Source organism: Calidris pugnax, unplaced genomic scaffold, assembly GCF_001431845.1.
Source record: "Calidris pugnax isolate Ruff unplaced genomic scaffold, ASM143184v1 scaffold371, whole genome shotgun sequence".
Taxonomy (NCBI): Eukaryota; Metazoa; Chordata; class Aves; order Charadriiformes; family Scolopacidae; genus Calidris; species Calidris pugnax.
In genome coordinates this window covers 68,106-85,379 of record NW_015091373.1, presented here as the reverse complement: position 1 = coordinate 85,379, position 17,274 = coordinate 68,106, and the positions used below count along the sequence as shown (strand labels likewise).

At 45.3% G+C, this 17,274-nt stretch overlaps 1 protein-coding gene across 7 annotated transcripts; it reads right to left on the bottom strand.

The window, feature by feature from the left end:
• Nucleotides 1–1,195: 1,195 nt before the first annotated feature.
• On the bottom strand, nt 1,196–16,328 carry KIAA0907 (KIAA0907 ortholog). 7 transcript variants are annotated; one of them, XM_014961327.1, is made up of 15 exons: nt 16,004–16,328; nt 15,600–15,837; nt 13,265–13,393; nt 12,828–12,907; nt 12,214–12,266; nt 9,993–10,156; nt 9,429–9,640; nt 8,676–8,736; nt 7,036–7,093; nt 6,574–6,827; nt 5,916–6,071; nt 4,799–4,911; nt 2,476–2,567; nt 2,075–2,148; nt 1,369–1,503 (listed from the first exon to the last, which is right to left on the bottom strand). In XM_014961327.1, exons 1-14 carry the CDS (start codon nt 16,093–16,095, stop codon nt 2,111–2,113), a joined length of 1,740 nt encoding a protein of 579 aa, XP_014816813.1. In that variant the 5' UTR covers nt 16,096–16,328; the 3' UTR covers nt 1,369–1,503; nt 2,075–2,110. The 7 variants fall into 7 exon arrangements, 5 of the variants coding, with proteins under 5 accessions (XP_014816812.1, XP_014816811.1, XP_014816810.1 ...); XM_014961326.1 differs by having other exon boundaries at nt 1,196–2,148; XM_014961325.1 differs by lacking the exon at nt 2,075–2,148 and having other exon boundaries at nt 1,196–1,503; nt 13,265–13,387.
• Nucleotides 16,329–17,274: the final 946 nt, after the last annotated feature.

Below are 17,274 nucleotides of genomic sequence, written 5' to 3'. Positions count from 1 at the left end.
CCGGCCCCAGGCGGCGACACCAAAATGGCGGCGGCTCCTCCACCGCCACCGAGCGTCCGGCGACGCCCGCCCCCCGGCCCGCGCGGCGGGGGCGGTGCCGGCGCGTGCGCGCTGCCGCTCCCCTCAGGGTACCGCGCGGTCAGCCCTCACCCACAAAAGGAGCAAGCACCAGAATATTTATACATTTATTTATAATGAAAGTATGTTTCTAATTATTTACAACACATAGGAAAGACAACCTTTGTACAAGTGAGACAGCAAGGTCTGTCCGTGCACGGCAGCGACGCACGGCCCGATTTTTAAAATGGTTTCCAGAGCTGCCGCAGTCCCCGGCGTCGCCTCTCCCCAGAGGGGCTCTCCCGGCAGAGCGCTCTCTGCAACAGCCCGCCCTGCGCTCCACGTCCATAACGAGTCCAACAGTTCATCCCCAGGCCGAGGGGAAGGAGTGGGGCTGCGCGGGCCCATGCTGCGGCATCTCCTTCCAGCAACAGGGCAGAATGGAGCAAGTGGGGGAAGAGATGGGGGCAAACCTCCCAAGAAGGGGTTCAGTCCGACGCGACCCGCCACAGGGGAAGGAATCCGGGGGGGGTGTGTGTGTGGGGGGACACTGGAGAAAATTCAGCAGCCCCCCTGGGGAGCAGCAGCAAGATGAACCCCTCCAAAAAGCCCAGCATCCCCCCACCCCAGCATCTGGCTAGAAGAAGTTGTGGGGTTAGTAAAACCACATTTGAAAGGAAAAAAAAAAAAAAACCAACAGAACTCAGTGCTGATTTACAGGAGATGCTTAAAGTAAAAACAAATTAGGAGTTTTAGGAAATGTGATCCTCAAGTTTTTCAGAACTACTGTATATTCCTTTCCTTTGTTGAAAGTCAAACGTTGAAGCCAGGGTCGCCATTAGCTCATGGAGACTGCAAAACACAGGCTGACAGCAAGAACGCTCAATAGAATATGAACACCAGGTGTAGAATGCAGTCAGTGAGACCGACTCTTTCCATTTGTAGGTTATCCTGGAGAACACAGGCCAACAGGCTTCCCCAGCTTCTCTTTACAGTACTTCCCCCATTGTATAAGGGACTAGCCCTGTCAGAGTACTATTTCAAATATTCTTTTTAATTGACAAATTCACTGCAGAAATAAGGATTTTAAAAAATAATGGAGCCCTTTCAAGGGGGATACAGAACCTTTAGCTTCTGCAAATGTAAAAACAACGTGTATTTGCAAAGTCTATTCTGTAATATACATGCATTATTGCTAGAGGGGAAAAAAAAAAAAAAAAGATGAATGAAAACTCTTCTGCAGCTTTTATGGTGCCATCCAAAATGGCATCTGTTGTTTAGCTCGCTGTTGTGAGGAAGGGTACTGGTATCCCAAACTCCATCCCTGTGAAAAAGTACTTGCGTTTTTATGGCCACCATGTTCCTCCTCTTCATCTGATGAATCTCCAGCATATGCCACTAATCCAAAGCCCTTTTCTGCAGTTTTCATCTTCTTAGCTTGATGATCTAGGAGGGGAAAACAAAACAATCCCCCAAGCCCCCCAAGAAGGAAAAGTAAAAATAAAAAGATATGCCCCAAAATGAGTTAATAAAAAAGAGACGTTAATTGTAAATTGTTAGTTGGACACCATTTTGAGGTCACAAGGCCAATGGTCATCCAAGGTCGAAGGCCACACGAAACACCACCAGCAACAGCACATTTGATCCATCAGAACCATGTAAGAGAACAGAGAAAGAAGAAAGAAACACACAAAAAAGGTAAAGTTAGCAAATGGGTCTAAGTGATGGCAATTTCACCGTTAAAGAGATAAATATGTAAAGAAAAGCAGAAATTTTGTTCAAAAGAAAGCTAACAGAAGAGCAATCTCTGGGATCAATACTGCAGAAAAACTAAGGTTAAACAGGCTAAGGCGATGCACCTGCAGACCTGAAAGGTGCTAAACTACCAGAAGAGTTGAAATGATTACATGTTTTACCAAGTTGAAAATACTTGATGTATGACACAGCCCTAGGAAAGGATGAAATCTGACAGCACTTGTATTGTTTGCAGACACAGCTCATGTCTGTAAATACACACCTGAACCATAACTCCCACCGATACTCCTTAGTGCCTCTAGAGATAGCTGCTCACAATGCAAAGCCACATGATATCTGTGTTACAAAACAATCCTATGAGATTCTCTGCCTCAGCTGACTGATGGATCAAAAATACCTGTCTTTAGTCCTTCACTTAATTACACTCTACTCCGTCATACAGTTATTTATTGAAGTTTTAAGAGAAGCACCTTATGTGTATAATTACAGCAAACATCAGTGATTTTAGAGCAGTGCAATATGACTTGCTTTTCACTTCAACAATGAGGTACAAAGAACAGGAAAAAAAAAAAATCACCTATTCAAACAAACGTTAAGACCAGTGCAAACTCATTTTGGGAAAGAAAACTTGACTTACAAGTCTATTTTATTCATTGCACTCACCATGGTTGCCTGGTAAAGACCCCGCACCGTTTCTTTCTTCAGATTCCGATTTCATCCCACTGACAGGAAACGCTGGCGGAGGCATCAACTGCCTATTTAAACCAATGCAAGCCCTTATTTTTTCTTTTTTTTTAAAAAAGGCAAAGAGTTGATGGTAATAGCAAACAAATTCATAATTCAGTCCTTGACCTGAGCAGTTTAACTTTTGTCTGACTAATCTAGTGGCCTTCTATGATGGAGTGACTGCACCACTGGACAAAGGAAGAACAACTGGTGTTACCTACCTGGACTTCTGTAAGCTCTTCAATACAGTCCCCCCAATATTCCTGCCTCAAAATCAGAAAGACGTGACTATTTGATGGCTAAGGAACTGGCTGGATGGCTGCATCCAAAGAGTTACAGTTGACTGCTTGATGTCCAGGTGGACACCAGTAACAAGTGGTGTCATTCAAATACTGGGACCAATACTGTTTAATGTCTTCCTCAATGACATAGACAGTGGGATCAAGTGTACCCTCAACAAGTTTGCAGGTAACACCGAGCTGTACAGTCTATACGTTAGAGGAACTGGATGCCATCCAGAGGGACCTTGACAGGCTTGAGGAGTGGGGTCATGTGAACCTCATGAAGTTCAACAAGACCAAGGTCCTGCACCTGGGTCAGAACAACCCCAGCTGGTGACGAAGGGATGGAGAGCAGCCCTGCAGAGAAGGACTTGGGGGCACTGGTGGATGAGAAACTGGACACAAGGGCTGGATGGCTGCATCCAAAGAGTTACAGTTGACTGCTTGATGTCCAGGTGGACACCAGTAACAAGTGGTGTCATTCAAATACTGGGACCAATACTGTTTAATGTCTTCCTCAATGACATAGACAGTGGGATCAAGTGTACCCTCAACAAGTTTGCAGGTAACACCGAGCTGTACAGTCTATACGTTAGAAGAACTGGATGCCATCCAGAGGGACCTTGACAGGCTTGAGGAGTGGGGTCATGTGAACCTCATGAAGTTCAACAAGACCAAGGTCCTGCACCTGGGTCAGAACAACCCCAGCTGGTGACGAAGGGATGGAGAGCAGCCCTGCAGAGAAGGACTTGGGGGCACTGGTGGATGAGAAACTGGACACAAGCCAGCAATATGCGCTTGCAGCCCAGAAAGCCAATCACGTCCTGGGCGGCATAAAGAGAAGCATGGCCAGCAGGCTGAGGAAGGTGATTCTCTCCCTCTACTCTGGTCTCAAAATCCCACCTTGACCACTGCATCCAGCTTTAGGGTCTCCAGCACAAGACATGGACCTGTTAAGAGTGGGTCCAGAGGAGGCCACAAAAATTATCTGAGGGCTGGAGCCCCTCTGCTGTGAGGACAGGCTGAGGGAGTTGAGGTTGTTCAGCCTGGAGAAAAGAGGACTCTCTTTCAATACCTAATTGGGCCTTACAAGAAATATGGAGAGACTTTTTACCAAGGCCTGTACTGACAGAACATGGGTAATGGCTTTAAACTAAAAGAGGGCAGATTTAGATTAGATATAAGCAGTAAATTCTTTCGTGAATAGTGATGATGCACTGGGTTCCCAGAGAAGCTGTGGATGCCCCATCCCTGGAAGTGTTCAGGGTCAGGGTGGATGGGGCTTTGATCAATTGGATCTGTAGAAGGTGTCCTTCCCCACGGCAGAGGGGGTGGACTGCATGATCTTAAAGGTCCCTTCCAACTCAAACTATGCTATGAAATAAAGTGCAAACCCAACAGTTTTGTGGCTCAATGCGCTGGAGTGCATAAGGACAAGCAGTGATGCCCAATGACTTCAAACAGCCATGCTGAATTTAGGACTACATACAAGATGGAGAACATAGGAAGCTTTACCAATACCCTTGATGAATTTCATAATGACCAGAAAACAAGAGGGACTATCAAGTATGTATTTCCCCAAAACTTCAGGCTGCAAAATTTCAAGTTTACAACTTTTTCACATTTGTTTTAAAATTAGAATAATTTAAAGTAAGTGCTAACCTATTTCACAAGAATATCCTGTTATCTCAGGAAGCTGGCAAAATACCAGATGCAGACAAAGTAAAGAGCATACAGACTTAAAAGTAGTGGAAATTAAGCAATTTTCATTATGTAGCATGAAAAAGTAACCCTTGCATCCCTTCTCCTTAAAAAAACCTGAACAACAAGAAAACTACCCACAAAACCCCACCCACAACAAAACAAAAAACTGCCCTAATCCCCAAGTCAGAGGAGAGAACATGAAACACAGATCGTCTCTGAAATAAGCTTTCCAACAGAATCAGAAAAGACCTGAACATAATTCCTTTATCACTCACCTGTCCCTCTCTCTCTCCTTTCCTGAGGAACTTGCTGGCTTCGATCCGGCTCCATTGATTTCACTCTGACTGGAGAAGCCTGTACCTAAATTAGTCATATGAATGGGTCCATGCTATGAGCAGAAAAACACACGGCATTAGCAAATCTACAACTATAACATAAGCTATAGCTCCTTAATGATAATGATAGGAAACCAAACTTCTCAGAGCATACTGCCAACTAGCAGAAGAAACCACTAATCACCATTGTTAAACAAAATGCTTTCTCCTAAAAATACTGAGGGCAACATAGTAAGAAACACACCTGAGCACCAATATGGAGACACCTGACGACCTACTCCATCTTTTAAGCAGTTCGGGACAGTAAAGATAGCTGCTTCCTTCACAGATCAACTATCTCCTCAATCTGAATCTCCTCATTCTGCATCCTGTACAGACCTCATGCCACAGTAAACTCTGCTCGAAACATTACTATTAGGCCTAACATACAGGCACTTCCTTATTGTCTCTAGGCAAAGCTTTTCTTACGGGTTTCTGCCTGTGAGCAGGGGTATATAATTAGAAAAGCATTTGCAGAAACTAACTTTTCTCACATACAGACCTGAAGAACTCAAATTATTTTTATTAAAATCAACTGCTTAAAATTCCCTATTTAAAAAAATAATAATATCAGTATCTTAAAACTAGGCTTCTTGAAATCCTCTCAAGTGCAACCTGCAAGAAAAGTAAACAGGAAAATCTGGAAGTTATTACCACACTTCCCTCCCGCCCCTCAAACAAGCCTACCCAAAAGACCCACAAAAACCCAATCAAACCCTCAAATAATCTCCCTTTAAACTAATCAGTAACACACTATTGTCATCTAATTGACCTGAACACTTTTTTTCAGGAAAGATTGAGGGTATGGAAAGCAAGCTGCCAATGAAACAAGTCAGTCACAGTTTAAGAACAGTGCATCTCCTCAAAAGAAACCACAGCATGGTCTCCACCTTGTGTAACAATTGCTGCCATGTGCCAAAGGTCTTGCATGACTGCTGCTAAATAAACTGTGCTAATAATCTCTATCCAGCCAAGTTCCCTTTTGGTGAATGAAGTAAAATTGTCGATTTTATTCCACCTGATATCCCAGCAGTCCTGACTCTCTCTCATCCGGCAGCTCCTCAGTGAAGCGTCTCTTTTGACCTTGGGGATGGGGTTGGACTTGTGGCTGTGTTCCAGTTGGCATGGTTGTTTTTACTGGGGCAGCAGGAAGAAAAGGACCACTCAGTGGACTCTAGCATGCAGAAGTTGAAAACAAAACACAAGAGAATTTGATAATACAGAGAGTATTAATTCAATGTAGAGTTTCATACATAGAAGACACAACTAGTTTCTCTTTGCAGAACCTAAGAGAAGTGAGAAGGAAATTCAACTTAAACAAGTATTTCATTTATAGAACGCTCCCACCTCAAACTAATCACTATCTGTAACTCAAACTCATTGTGCCTACACAGCTGTGTCCAGCCTGCAATAATGCTTTTCATAAACAAACGGCCACCCCCTGCAAATATCCTTTATGTTAGCAAGTGGCTATGATACCAAAAATGCAATATGAAGCAGCCATACCAACAGTTTAGTTGCTTAGACAGGAGCAGTAATGGAAATAAAATGCCCTAAAGAATTCGCCATCTGGCATTTTAATTATTTTATTGATAGCAAAGAAACAGCTTTGTTTCTTACTGTTTCTCAGCAGTAAGTTGACAACTACAGGACAAATATTTAATCTGTAGCAGTACCTGGCCAGTGCTGGCTGGAGGCTGTACTTGAGATATTGGGTACTGGGTTGGCACAGGCGGAACTCCTGTAGGTAGTGTTGTTAGGACTCCAGGTGCCAATGGCACTGCAGGTGGTACTATGCCGGGTACACCATACGGTGGCTGAACTGGTTGTTGAGGAGGGGGAACAACAGGGTAACCAGACTGATACCCATTGGAAGGGTAATACGATGGCTGAGAGGGTACGCTATTTATAGCAGCGGGCTGCGTGAAGCCTGGTGAGAGAAATGAGAAAAAAAGGGTCATCTTCAATTCAGAGTCACAAAAATATCAAATTTAATTACTAAACGTAAAAGATGCCATACTCCCTTTTCAATTGAAGGACTTAAAAGACTTCCACAGGTAAATAAGTTCTATAAAACTAACTGTAAGTACAGCTCTGCAGAATGCAACTCCAAAGACTTCGTTATTGCTAACGCTTACCTGCTAACGGGACTGCAGTGGTTATCTGATTCACAAATCGGGAATATTCAGCATGAACCTACAAAGAATTTTTAAAGATTAGACAATAAACATCTATTTACTATATTAATCTTTTGCAAGCAAAAGGCATCTTATCACACATCCCCATAACATTCTAAGGGGACTTCAATTACAGAACACACTCTGCACAGAGACAGCAATAATACAAGCAAAAAACCTGAGAACAAAACCCCACCCCACTGAACATCCCACTCATCCTGCTGGCCTCTCATCAGGTTTGTGTAAAATGCAGGACAATCTTTCAGAGGAAATAGTGGGAAACTAATTACCTCATTAGAGACAAAATACTCAAAGTCAAAAGAATCTAAAAGCTTCCATGTATTTTTCAAAAGAGACTTTGTAGTCCACACTCAATTATCAATACTAACAGAAAGAGTCTCACAGGATTTTATTCTATTTGCATTCGTATAAGAAAAGATGAGAAATTTAATTTTCTATGTGTACACAAGAGATTTTAAAAAAATTTTTGGTACAACAATGGCTTTATGAAAGATAAAAGATGACAGCACGGCTCTGGACAACATTTAAAGGTAAAGCAAAGGAAGCTACAACAATCAGAAGAAAGCAGGATTCCTCCCCTGCCCCCCACTCCAGCTGTGCTCAGGAAGCGTTCACAGGCTGCCGTGCGAGGGCACCCTCAGTACATTTGCTGACAACATCACATCAGGTGGGCTGTTAATCTCCTTGCGGGTAGACAGCTCTGCAGAGGGACCTGGACGGGCTCAGTTGATGGGCCGAGACCCACGGTGTGAGGTTCAACAAGGCCAAGGCCGGGTCCCACACTTGGGTCACAACAACCCCATGAAGTCCAGAATAGTGGCCGGAGCTGCCTGATGGAAAAAGACCCTGGGGGTGATGGTCAACAGTGGCTGAGTATGAGCCCACAGTGTTCCCAGGTGGCCAAGGTGGCCAGTAGCATCCTGGCCTGTGTCAGGAGCAGTGTGGCCAGCAGAAGTGGGGCAGTGGCCGTCCCCCTGGACTGGGCACTGGTGAAGCCCCACCTTGAGGGCTGTGTCCAGTTTTGGGCCCCTCATGACAGGAAGGACATTGAAGTGCTGGAGGGTGGGGGGTCGTTGTTCTGTCCCAAGTCACAGGCGATGGGACAACAGGAAATGGCCTCAAGTTGCACCAGGAGACGTTTAGGATAGATATTGGGAGAAATTTCTTCACCCAAAGGGTTGTCAGACACTGGAAGAGGCAGCCCAGGGCAGTGGTGGAGTTGCCATCCCTGGAGGGATTTAAAAGCCGGGCAGACGTGGTGCTGCGGGCCATGGGTCAGTGGGGTTCGGGCAGTGTCAGGCTGATGGTTGGACTTGATGATCTGAAAGGTCTCTTCCAATCTCAACGATTCTATACTTTTTTCCCCCCAAAATTCCACTACCACAGCTCTATCCTGAGAAATGTGTATTCATTATACAAAAATTGGAGAGCAGTACTTAGAAGGAAAGACCTATTAGCAAATCAGAACACATGGACAGTTTACTGAGAGCATTAAAAAAAAAAAAACAAGAAAACATTAGCCAGGCACACACTAAAGCTACAACAGGCTCCCAAATCTCGTATTTGCAAGAGCTACTCACAGTTTGCAATAGATTCTCACACAGCTTTTTAGCAGCTGCCAAACCTTCTGGCTTTGGGTGACTGAAAATACATACAAAAAATATCTTATAAGCACAAATGTTTCCACCAAGTTTGGGAGCTACTTCTTTCATCAGCATCTGCTGTCAGATCTTATCCCTCTAATGAGTGATCAGTCACCTCAACAGAACTCTACCAGCTCTGCACTATTTACCACAATTATGTACAAGAGTGATTAATATTTTCTACATGAAAATTCAGGTTATTCTAAATATTGCAAGGCAGGAGCACAGAACACTGACTTGATCAGCCTTTTGTATTCTTCCCTTAAAGCTCAACATCCTAACCCAGGCCCAAAAAGAACACAGCTTTACTGTGTTCCCAATGAAAGCAACATTTCATGGCTGAATATCACTTTTTACCATATCACCATACAGTTGATCACTTTAGATAGATCTCTATTAAAATAAAAGTCAGGTTAAAAAACTATTTCATTTGCACTAAGTCAGTCTGAATGAAGAACTCCCCACATTCATTAAACATTAAACCAAATTCATGACTGAAGATATTCAAGGTAAGGCTCGATGAGGCCCTGGGCAACCTGCTCTAGTTGGGGGTGCCCCTGCTGACTGCGGGGAGGTTGGACTAGATGATCTTTGGAGGTCCCTTCCAGCCCAGATCATTCTATGATTCTATGACTGGTCACTGGTGGCTTTTTATTTTTTACTTAAAAAAACCAACCAACCATCTCATACCTGATGTAGATGTACATGGGTTCAAACGCTTCTCTGCCTGATGCTGGTTCTATGCAACCTGAGCCTTTCCCACGAAGAAAAACTTTGGCACCCGTTTCAATTTGAATGTGCTGCAAGTAGGAGCAACCAGGCCCTTCCACCTTTTCCTTCACATTAAATGTAGGTACAGCATGTTCCAGACCAACAAATAACTTGTCCTGAACATAATGCATCTGTAAATGTAACAGTAAAAGCTTATTATTTCACTTAAAGGGTTATTAGGATGTTCATTTCACTGGAGGCCAGAAGCCTCCAGTTTCTATGGCAGTCAGAACAGTCAAGTGTTGAATGGCACAGTCAGCCCTTTGCTTTTCTGTAAGCAGGACTGCTCTCCCCATCCCTTTTCTTCTAGGAGGCTACTGTCATCCCAGTCTCACTCTTCAGACTTGGTCTGATTAGTCCTCCACTTTTCACAACACACAAGGATTGGGTTTTTTCTTTATTTTTTGGGTTGCCCTTTCCTTTTAATAGGTAAATCTTTACATCAGCAATATTAAATGAAATTTGCATAAATTAATTACTCACCCCTGTCTGGAACGGAGGTTTTTGGCCAACTGCTGGAGACAACTGAGTAATAGGGGCTGGCTGGTGATAGACAGTGACTGTAGCTCCATTGAATGTTGGACTAGAACCTGTGGCTGCCTTCACTACTCCGTTAGTAATTATCTCTTTAATTCGGTTAACAGCTCCTAGTTGACAGAATATGAAAATAATTTATATTTCAGCCCTTGTCAACTGCCCAGATTAACCAAATGATGAAAAGACCAGGTTACTTTCCCATATTCTGTGACAGCAGATCTACAGGCAAGATGATCGTATTTGAGGGTGAGGCCCAATATTGGCATTCTGGCATCGGATCCCAAAGGATGGAAAAGCATCAGGGTTCTTTCTCCACTCCCACCGTGGTAAAGCTTAGGTTAATATGTGCAGGTGGGCATTTTTAGTCCACACATTTTTAGCAAGTGCTAGAAATATTTACATTAACTCCGTACAGAATTTACAGCTGCATGAATGAGCAAACTAACATGTGAAAATTGATTACTGGCCATGGAAACCATGGTAGGTAAAAGTGGGCAGCTTCAAGTTTTGAGATACAACTGAGGGCAAGCCTGTGAACTGATACACAGAACAAACAAATGCCTGAACAGTGCATAGCTTTCCCTTCTTTCCTGCAGGCATAGGCAAGACAGGAGTTCTTTGTGCTTCTAATGGAAATGTGATATTCCACAAAAAATGTTCATACTTGTATATTAAAGGAAAAGCCTCCCTGTCACACACCTATTGTAAGGGGGTCTCAGCATGCTATCAGTGAATGCACTCATACATCAGAGCTGCACCTGCCAGGAACACCCCCCGGCTGCCCCCACCTTCCCCGTACTCCATGAAAAATTTCAGTTTCATGACTAATGCAGGACACAGGACCTTAGGTAGCTTTGAGCAGAGATCTTAATATCAACATTTAAATGGGGGCTGTTACCAATGCTAAAATAGTACAAATCCATACCAGTCATAAGCAGGAGTGTTGATCTGCATGAAGATAGGGAGGCTCTACAGAGAGACTTGGATAGATTGGATCAATGGGCACGTGTTAATGGTATGAGCTTCAACAAAGCCAAGTGTCAGGTCCTGCCCTTGGGCCACAACAACCCCATACATCAGTACAGGAAGTGTGGCTGGAAAGCTGCCTGGCAGAAAAGCACCTGGGGGGTTCTAATTGACAAGCAGCTGAATATGAGCCAGCAGTGTGCCCAGGTGGCCAAGAAAGCCAATGGCATCCTGGCTTGGATTAGTGTGACCAGCAGAAGTAGGGAGGTGATTGTCCCCCTGTACTCAGCACTCGGGTGTGGTGAGGCCACACCTGGAGTATTGTGTCCAGTTTTGGGCACTTCAATAGAAGAGAGATCTCGAGGTGCTGGAGCGAGTGCAGGGGAGGGCAACGATGCTGGTGAAGGGCCTAGAGAATAAATCTAACGAAGAGCAACTGAGGGAGCTGGGACTGTTTACTTTGAGGAAGAGGAGGCTGAGGGGAGACCTCATCACTCTCTACAACTACTTGAAAGGACATTGTAGAGGGGTTGGTGCTGATCTCCCAGCTAATTAGTGATAGAACAAGAGGGAATGGCTTCAAGCTGCAACAGGGTATGTTTAGACCGGACATTAGGAAACAATTCTTCACGGAAAGAGTGGTCAGACACTGGAATGGGCTGCCCAGGGAGGTGATTGAGTCACCATCCTTGAATGAGGGCAACGATGCTGGTGAAGGGCCTAGAGAATAAATCTAACGAAGAGCAACTGAGGGAGCTGGGACTGTTTACTTTGAGGAAGAGGAGGCTGAGGGGAGACCTCATCACTCTCTACAACTACTTGAAAGGACATTGTAGAGGGGTTGGTGCTGATCTCCCAGCTAATTAGTGATAGAACAAGAGGGAATGGCTTCAAGCTGCAACAGGGTATGTTTAGACCGGACATTAGGAAACAATTCTTCACGGAAAGAGTGGTCAGACACTGGAATGGGCTGCCCAGGGAGGTGATTGAGTCACCATCCTTGAATGTGTTTGAGAGTCTTTTAGATGTGGTGTTGGGGGATGTAGTGTAGGGGAGAACTTTGTAGAGTAGGGTTGATGGTTGGACTCGCTGATCCCAAGGGTCTTTTCCAACCTGAATGATTCTGTGATAAAAAAGCCCATCAGTAAATCCCCTTTATCCCAAATAAAGGGAAAAAACACAGAATGCTTTGTATGCTTACTGTCAACCAATTCCCGCGTCTGCCCCTGGACATGAAGATACAAAGGACGATCTCTGGAAAGGAAACCCACATGAAATAATGGATACAATCTAATTATATTACAGTCATTTAGACACATAAAGCCTTCCATAAAGATTTGAAATACACTTCAAATAAGGAAGTAAACACATATTCATTGAGTATCACAGCACTCAGGAAGCAAAGCTTTGCACTGAAAACTAAAATGATCCAAAAGTTATTTACATGATGACTTTAATTAAAGTTATACCACTGAAAACTTTAATTTGCTTGTCCACACAAAAGGTTAACTAACTAAAAGCACCAAGTCTATGAAATATTAGCTCTCTTTTTAATTGGAAAGTTGTCCATTCTCAGCAAAATGCACAGTATAGTGTTCAGCTGGAAGAATTTCAGTACAGCTGGTTTTTTTTTTATTTTATTTCATCCTCTCAATATTAAGCAGGTAGGAAAGCAACTATGCACTCAGTAAATAGTCAATTTGCTCTGGCACATGAAGGTGACACTGCTCATGAAAACCAAAGCAAAAATCCCATCACTTAGCCACCCCATGAGGAAGAAAAAGAAAAGCAGAAACCCAAAAAAGAAATACAAACCCAGGTCCCACTTTTGCTTTCTCTTCTGCAGTCATGAACCTCCCTCGAGTAGAGACAGCGGCTCCACTCAGCCGACTTATCTACAAACAATTAAAAAAACCCAGTGAAAAGTTTATCAATAATAAACAAAGCACATGCAAAAACCCCAAAGTGGTTTGGGCTACGTTGTGCTATAAAAAGACCAAAGTCTATTAATAATGTGGTAAGAGAATGAATGGTGTCCGCTAAAGGATACTGGCTATGCTATCTTATCTCATCATACAGCATTTTATTGAATGCACCAATTAAACACTAATCAAGTGTCTTAAAAACACAGTGAGTTTCGTAAAAAGACCAACCAACCACTGAATATAGTTTCTTACAAGCTCTTTTAACCTTACAAAGAGGTACAAATGTGCTCCCAAGCCTAACAAATCCAACACAGATCCTGAGCATACCTCATCCTGAGTCTGTCCTCTTGTCAGCAGGTTCCTGCACGTGAGGGGGACATCGTTGATTTCTACCTCTGCCACCACAAGGTCATCTTTGTTTTTACTTGTAGCCGGACCTTTTCCCAGAGCCTGCAGCTTCAAAGACAACCGTTGCAAAAGGGTTGGAAAGCAGAGACAAATGACGTAACACAGAAATTGACCCCAGTACTCTAGAGGTGAATATCCTTTTCATTCTCCCCTTTCAGCTGTTGAACCCAAAAGCTTTACAAATATTAGCAGAAAGCACTTCATCTACCTCTTCTACCTTGAGCCTAAATAAAACATTAGCTTTATCTTCACCACATTTTAATATATTAAATAATGACTGCTTCTGGTCTTTAAGTGGAGAAACAGATGCAGAATTAAGCAGTAAAGTTGTTCAAAGGGACACCAATGCATTTTACACTTGAACTGGCATATCTGAAAGAAAACTGTGAGACTCATAAAACATGTAATTCATAGTTAACTCCCCTAACACAGACATAGAATTTAGAATTTTTGTTCAAGATCTAAACTCATCCACACTGACTACACTCCCCCCCACTTTTTTTTTTAAAGAAGGGCTTAATATTTTTTGGCAGTATCAAAGCACTAACAAAGAAAAAGCCACGGAGGCACAAACAGATTCAGAAGATGTGGCAGAAGAACTGCAGTTACAACAGAGGCCTTATATCTTTTTCCATGTACTCCAGACAGTGAGATAGTACACCCTTCTAAAAATCAGACATATTTTTGGGAACATAAACGTAAAACAAGACTCTATAATAAAGAGAACCTTCCATTAACACCCAAAAAGATATCCGGCCACTCTCATAAATACCACATGAAGCATGGTACTTGCATGAGAGCCAGAAGGCAGCTATAGAGGGACAAAAGTCCAACGCATCCTACATGGCTTCTATTTCTCCATTCCTTCCACACTTTTTTTTTTTAAAAAAAAGTACATTCATTAACTTGCAGGCTTCTTAATTTCCATTCGCTTACAGTCTGAAATGCCGTCAGAGTTAATTACTCTGGGAATGTCATCACTGAATATTTCCTAACAAAAGCAACATATGCAGAAAAAAACCCAATCCTATTTGCAAATTAATTAATTGGTTAAGTTGTTCCCACAGCAATACTATCTGCCACAAAATGCCAGAGTGCCACCAGAGCTTATGGAAAGGAAAACAGAGATGGAAGAGTGACACTACCAATTTTTAGGTGTCTCAAACTGCCAGTCAGCAAACAGACTTTACGTCCATCTGGTCTCACTTTGGAGGAAGCCACCTGAAACCAAGCCTCATGTTCTTCAATGCTGAAAATTTCACATCCTCAGGTGGATGTGACGTATTGAAAAGCAGACACCATTGTGCAGCAAACAACGGTTAAGACCACCTAAGACTGCTGATGGCAGCGATCAGCAAAACACTCGCTACTAAGCCTCACATATTAAAAAGGCTGTAACGATCATGTTGGATACAGAACCAACAGAGAACCAGTCACCCCGAAGACATGGCGGGACACATTTGCTGTTCTTTCTTATACTATCTGTAAATAAATCCAATGACAAAATGAATATTCATTTTGATGCTGCCTCAAGGCAAACCCTTAGAACATAACTTGCAGTTCCAACACCATGCACGTGAAAAAGAAAATACATAGCTGAAAACATACTCTCCTTAACTTTATATTTGAGCAAGTCTGGAAGGAAACTTTAAACAGCCTTCTAAGCCTGGATCTAGCACAGGCTACTGAGATGCAGAAAAGCAAGACCGTGTCTGTTACTGAAACTGGAAAAAAAAGCTTTAAAGTTATACTTGCTTTAGAATGGAAAAGGTCAGTTGGAAGGGACCTACAAGGATCATCTAGTCCAGCTGCCTGACCACTCCAGGGCTGACCAGAAGCTGACAGAAGCTTAGTGGTTTAGAACTTGCACATAAAGCTCCTACTGATAACTTGTTTAAGCATGAAAATGATTTGGTCTCATATTTTAAACTACCTCTTTTATACAGTAGTTTTTACATCATCTGTACTACTTAGAAAATACTTCAGTAAAAGCATATTGTCTTCCTACAGATCGCTTTGGTTACGCCTTATGGAAGAGCGGTGGGACTGACCTCACAGCCACGCCACTGTTATTCAGAAAAAAAAATAAATTTAAAAAGGTTTTCCAGTGTTTGTGATATCCTACTCTACGAAGCTAACCTCCGACGTTTCCCGTCTCACCGAGAGCTGTTCCGACAAACAGATCTGCACCAGAGAGACGCGACCCCCACCCCTGCCCAGCGCCTCCGGGCCCGGCGCGGCCCCGGGCACACACCTTGTCCGCCGTGCTGGGCGCGGGCTTCAGCTTCCCTTTGGCCATTAACATCGCGTTGATCTTCGCGGCCACAGCGGCGGCCGCATCCAGCGCTCCCGAGGGGGCGGCGGAGCTCTCGGAGCCCGCCACCGCGGACCCGCCATCTCCGCCGCCGGGGAAAGGCCGCCCGGGCAGCGGCGCCGTGCCGGGGAGCAGGAAGGCGGGGGCCGGGCCGGGCTGGTCCCACTTGCTGCGGCGCCTGGAAAAGAGAAAGGCCTCAGCCGCGGCTGCCTCGCGGAAGAGCAGGGGCCGGCCGCGCCCCGCAGCCACCGCCCTGCGGCCCTTCGCCGGTCGCGCCCGAAGACCCGTCGCGCCCGAAGACCCGTCGCGCCCGAAGACCCGTCGCGCCCGCGGCGCCGCCTCACCCGCCCGCGGCCCCCGCGTCGCGCTGCGCTCCGCCGCCCGCTGACATGGCTCCGGCCCGGCTCCGCCGCCTCCGCGCCAGCCGCAGCGTCATTTCCGGCCTCCGGGCCACCTCGAGACGCCCCTTCCGGGCGTTGCCACGGAGACGGCGCGGCGCGCAGGCTGTGCCCCCGCAAGCGAGGAGCAGGAGCCGCCGGCACCGGGCGAGCGGGAGCCGCCGGCACCGGGCGGAGCGGGCCGGACCGGAGCGCGCTCGCGTCGCGCAGCCACCGGTGGTGACGCCGAAGGCCGCGGTGACAGCGGCGGAGCAGGCGCGCTGCGGGTGCTGCGGAAGCTGCGGGCGGGGGCCTCACGCATGCGTACTGGTGCCCCTTAGCGGACTGCTCCTCCGCCCCGCAGCCGGGCCGCTGGCGCATGCATGCTGGCGCGAGCCACGCTCCTCGCTGCCCCCGGCGCATGCGCACTACACCCCCCCGCCGGCCGCCGCGGACGGGGAGCTCCGCCATGTTGAAGGCCGGGGGCGCTGGGCTCTCCCCTGAGCTCTGCGCCAGGTCCCCCAAGAGGTTGTAGAGAGCGAGAAGGTCTTCTCTCAGCCTCCTTTTCTCCAGGCTGAACACCCCCAGCTCTCTCAACCGCTCCTCACAAGACTTGTGCTCCAGACCCCTCACCAGCTCCGTTGCCCTTCACTGGACACGCTGCAGCCCCTCAATGAGTTTCTTGTTGTGAGGGGCCCAAAATTGGATGCAGCGCTCGAGGTAGTGCCTCACCAGTTCCCTCTAGGGGCACTTATTTTCTCCTTTGATGTTTGCTAAATTAACACGGATGGCCCCACTTGCTATGGAGTGGTTTCTTCTCCAGTTCCTCCCTTCCCTCAGGTGATGCGTAGCATGATTTGGGTGGGGAGGCGAGTGCCATGGTCACACGTGTTTAGCATGATCTCTGTAGTCTTCATTAGCTCTTTATATGCTCTTTATTTAATCCATTTATTTTATCCATGTGGGAAATAAGCTAAGTTTTGCTTCAGCTTATTGATGTATCATTGTTAGTGTGATAGTACTAACAAAGAAGCCTTAGTAATAGTAGAGTCTAATAAATTGTATCCAATTAATCCCCAGAAATGCCCTTGGTCTGTCAAGGGATCCTTGTTTGCAAAGCGTTATCTAAGTGAAAAGAAACAGACTAGAACATGGCCTTCAACACAAAAACCCAAAGGGTAGGGGAGTATCAATAAGGCCAAAGAAACCAGTCTGGTAAATCTGCCAAGTAGATGGTA

Bases quoted from the DNA above. Each gene is read 5' to 3' on its own strand.
- KIAA0907 (XM_014961324.1), bottom strand. From the start codon at position 16,095: ATGACGCTGCGGCTGGCGCGGAGGCGGCGGAGCCGGGCCGGAGCCATG. The intron at 15,838-16,003 runs GTGAGGCGGCGC...TCTCTTTTCCAG, and splicing joins GACGCGGGGGCCGCGGGCGG to GCGCCGCAGCAAGTGGGACC. The intron at 4,912-5,915 runs GTGGAATAAAAT...TTCTGCTCATAG, and splicing joins CAGGACTGCTGGGATATCAG to CATGGACCCATTCATATGAC.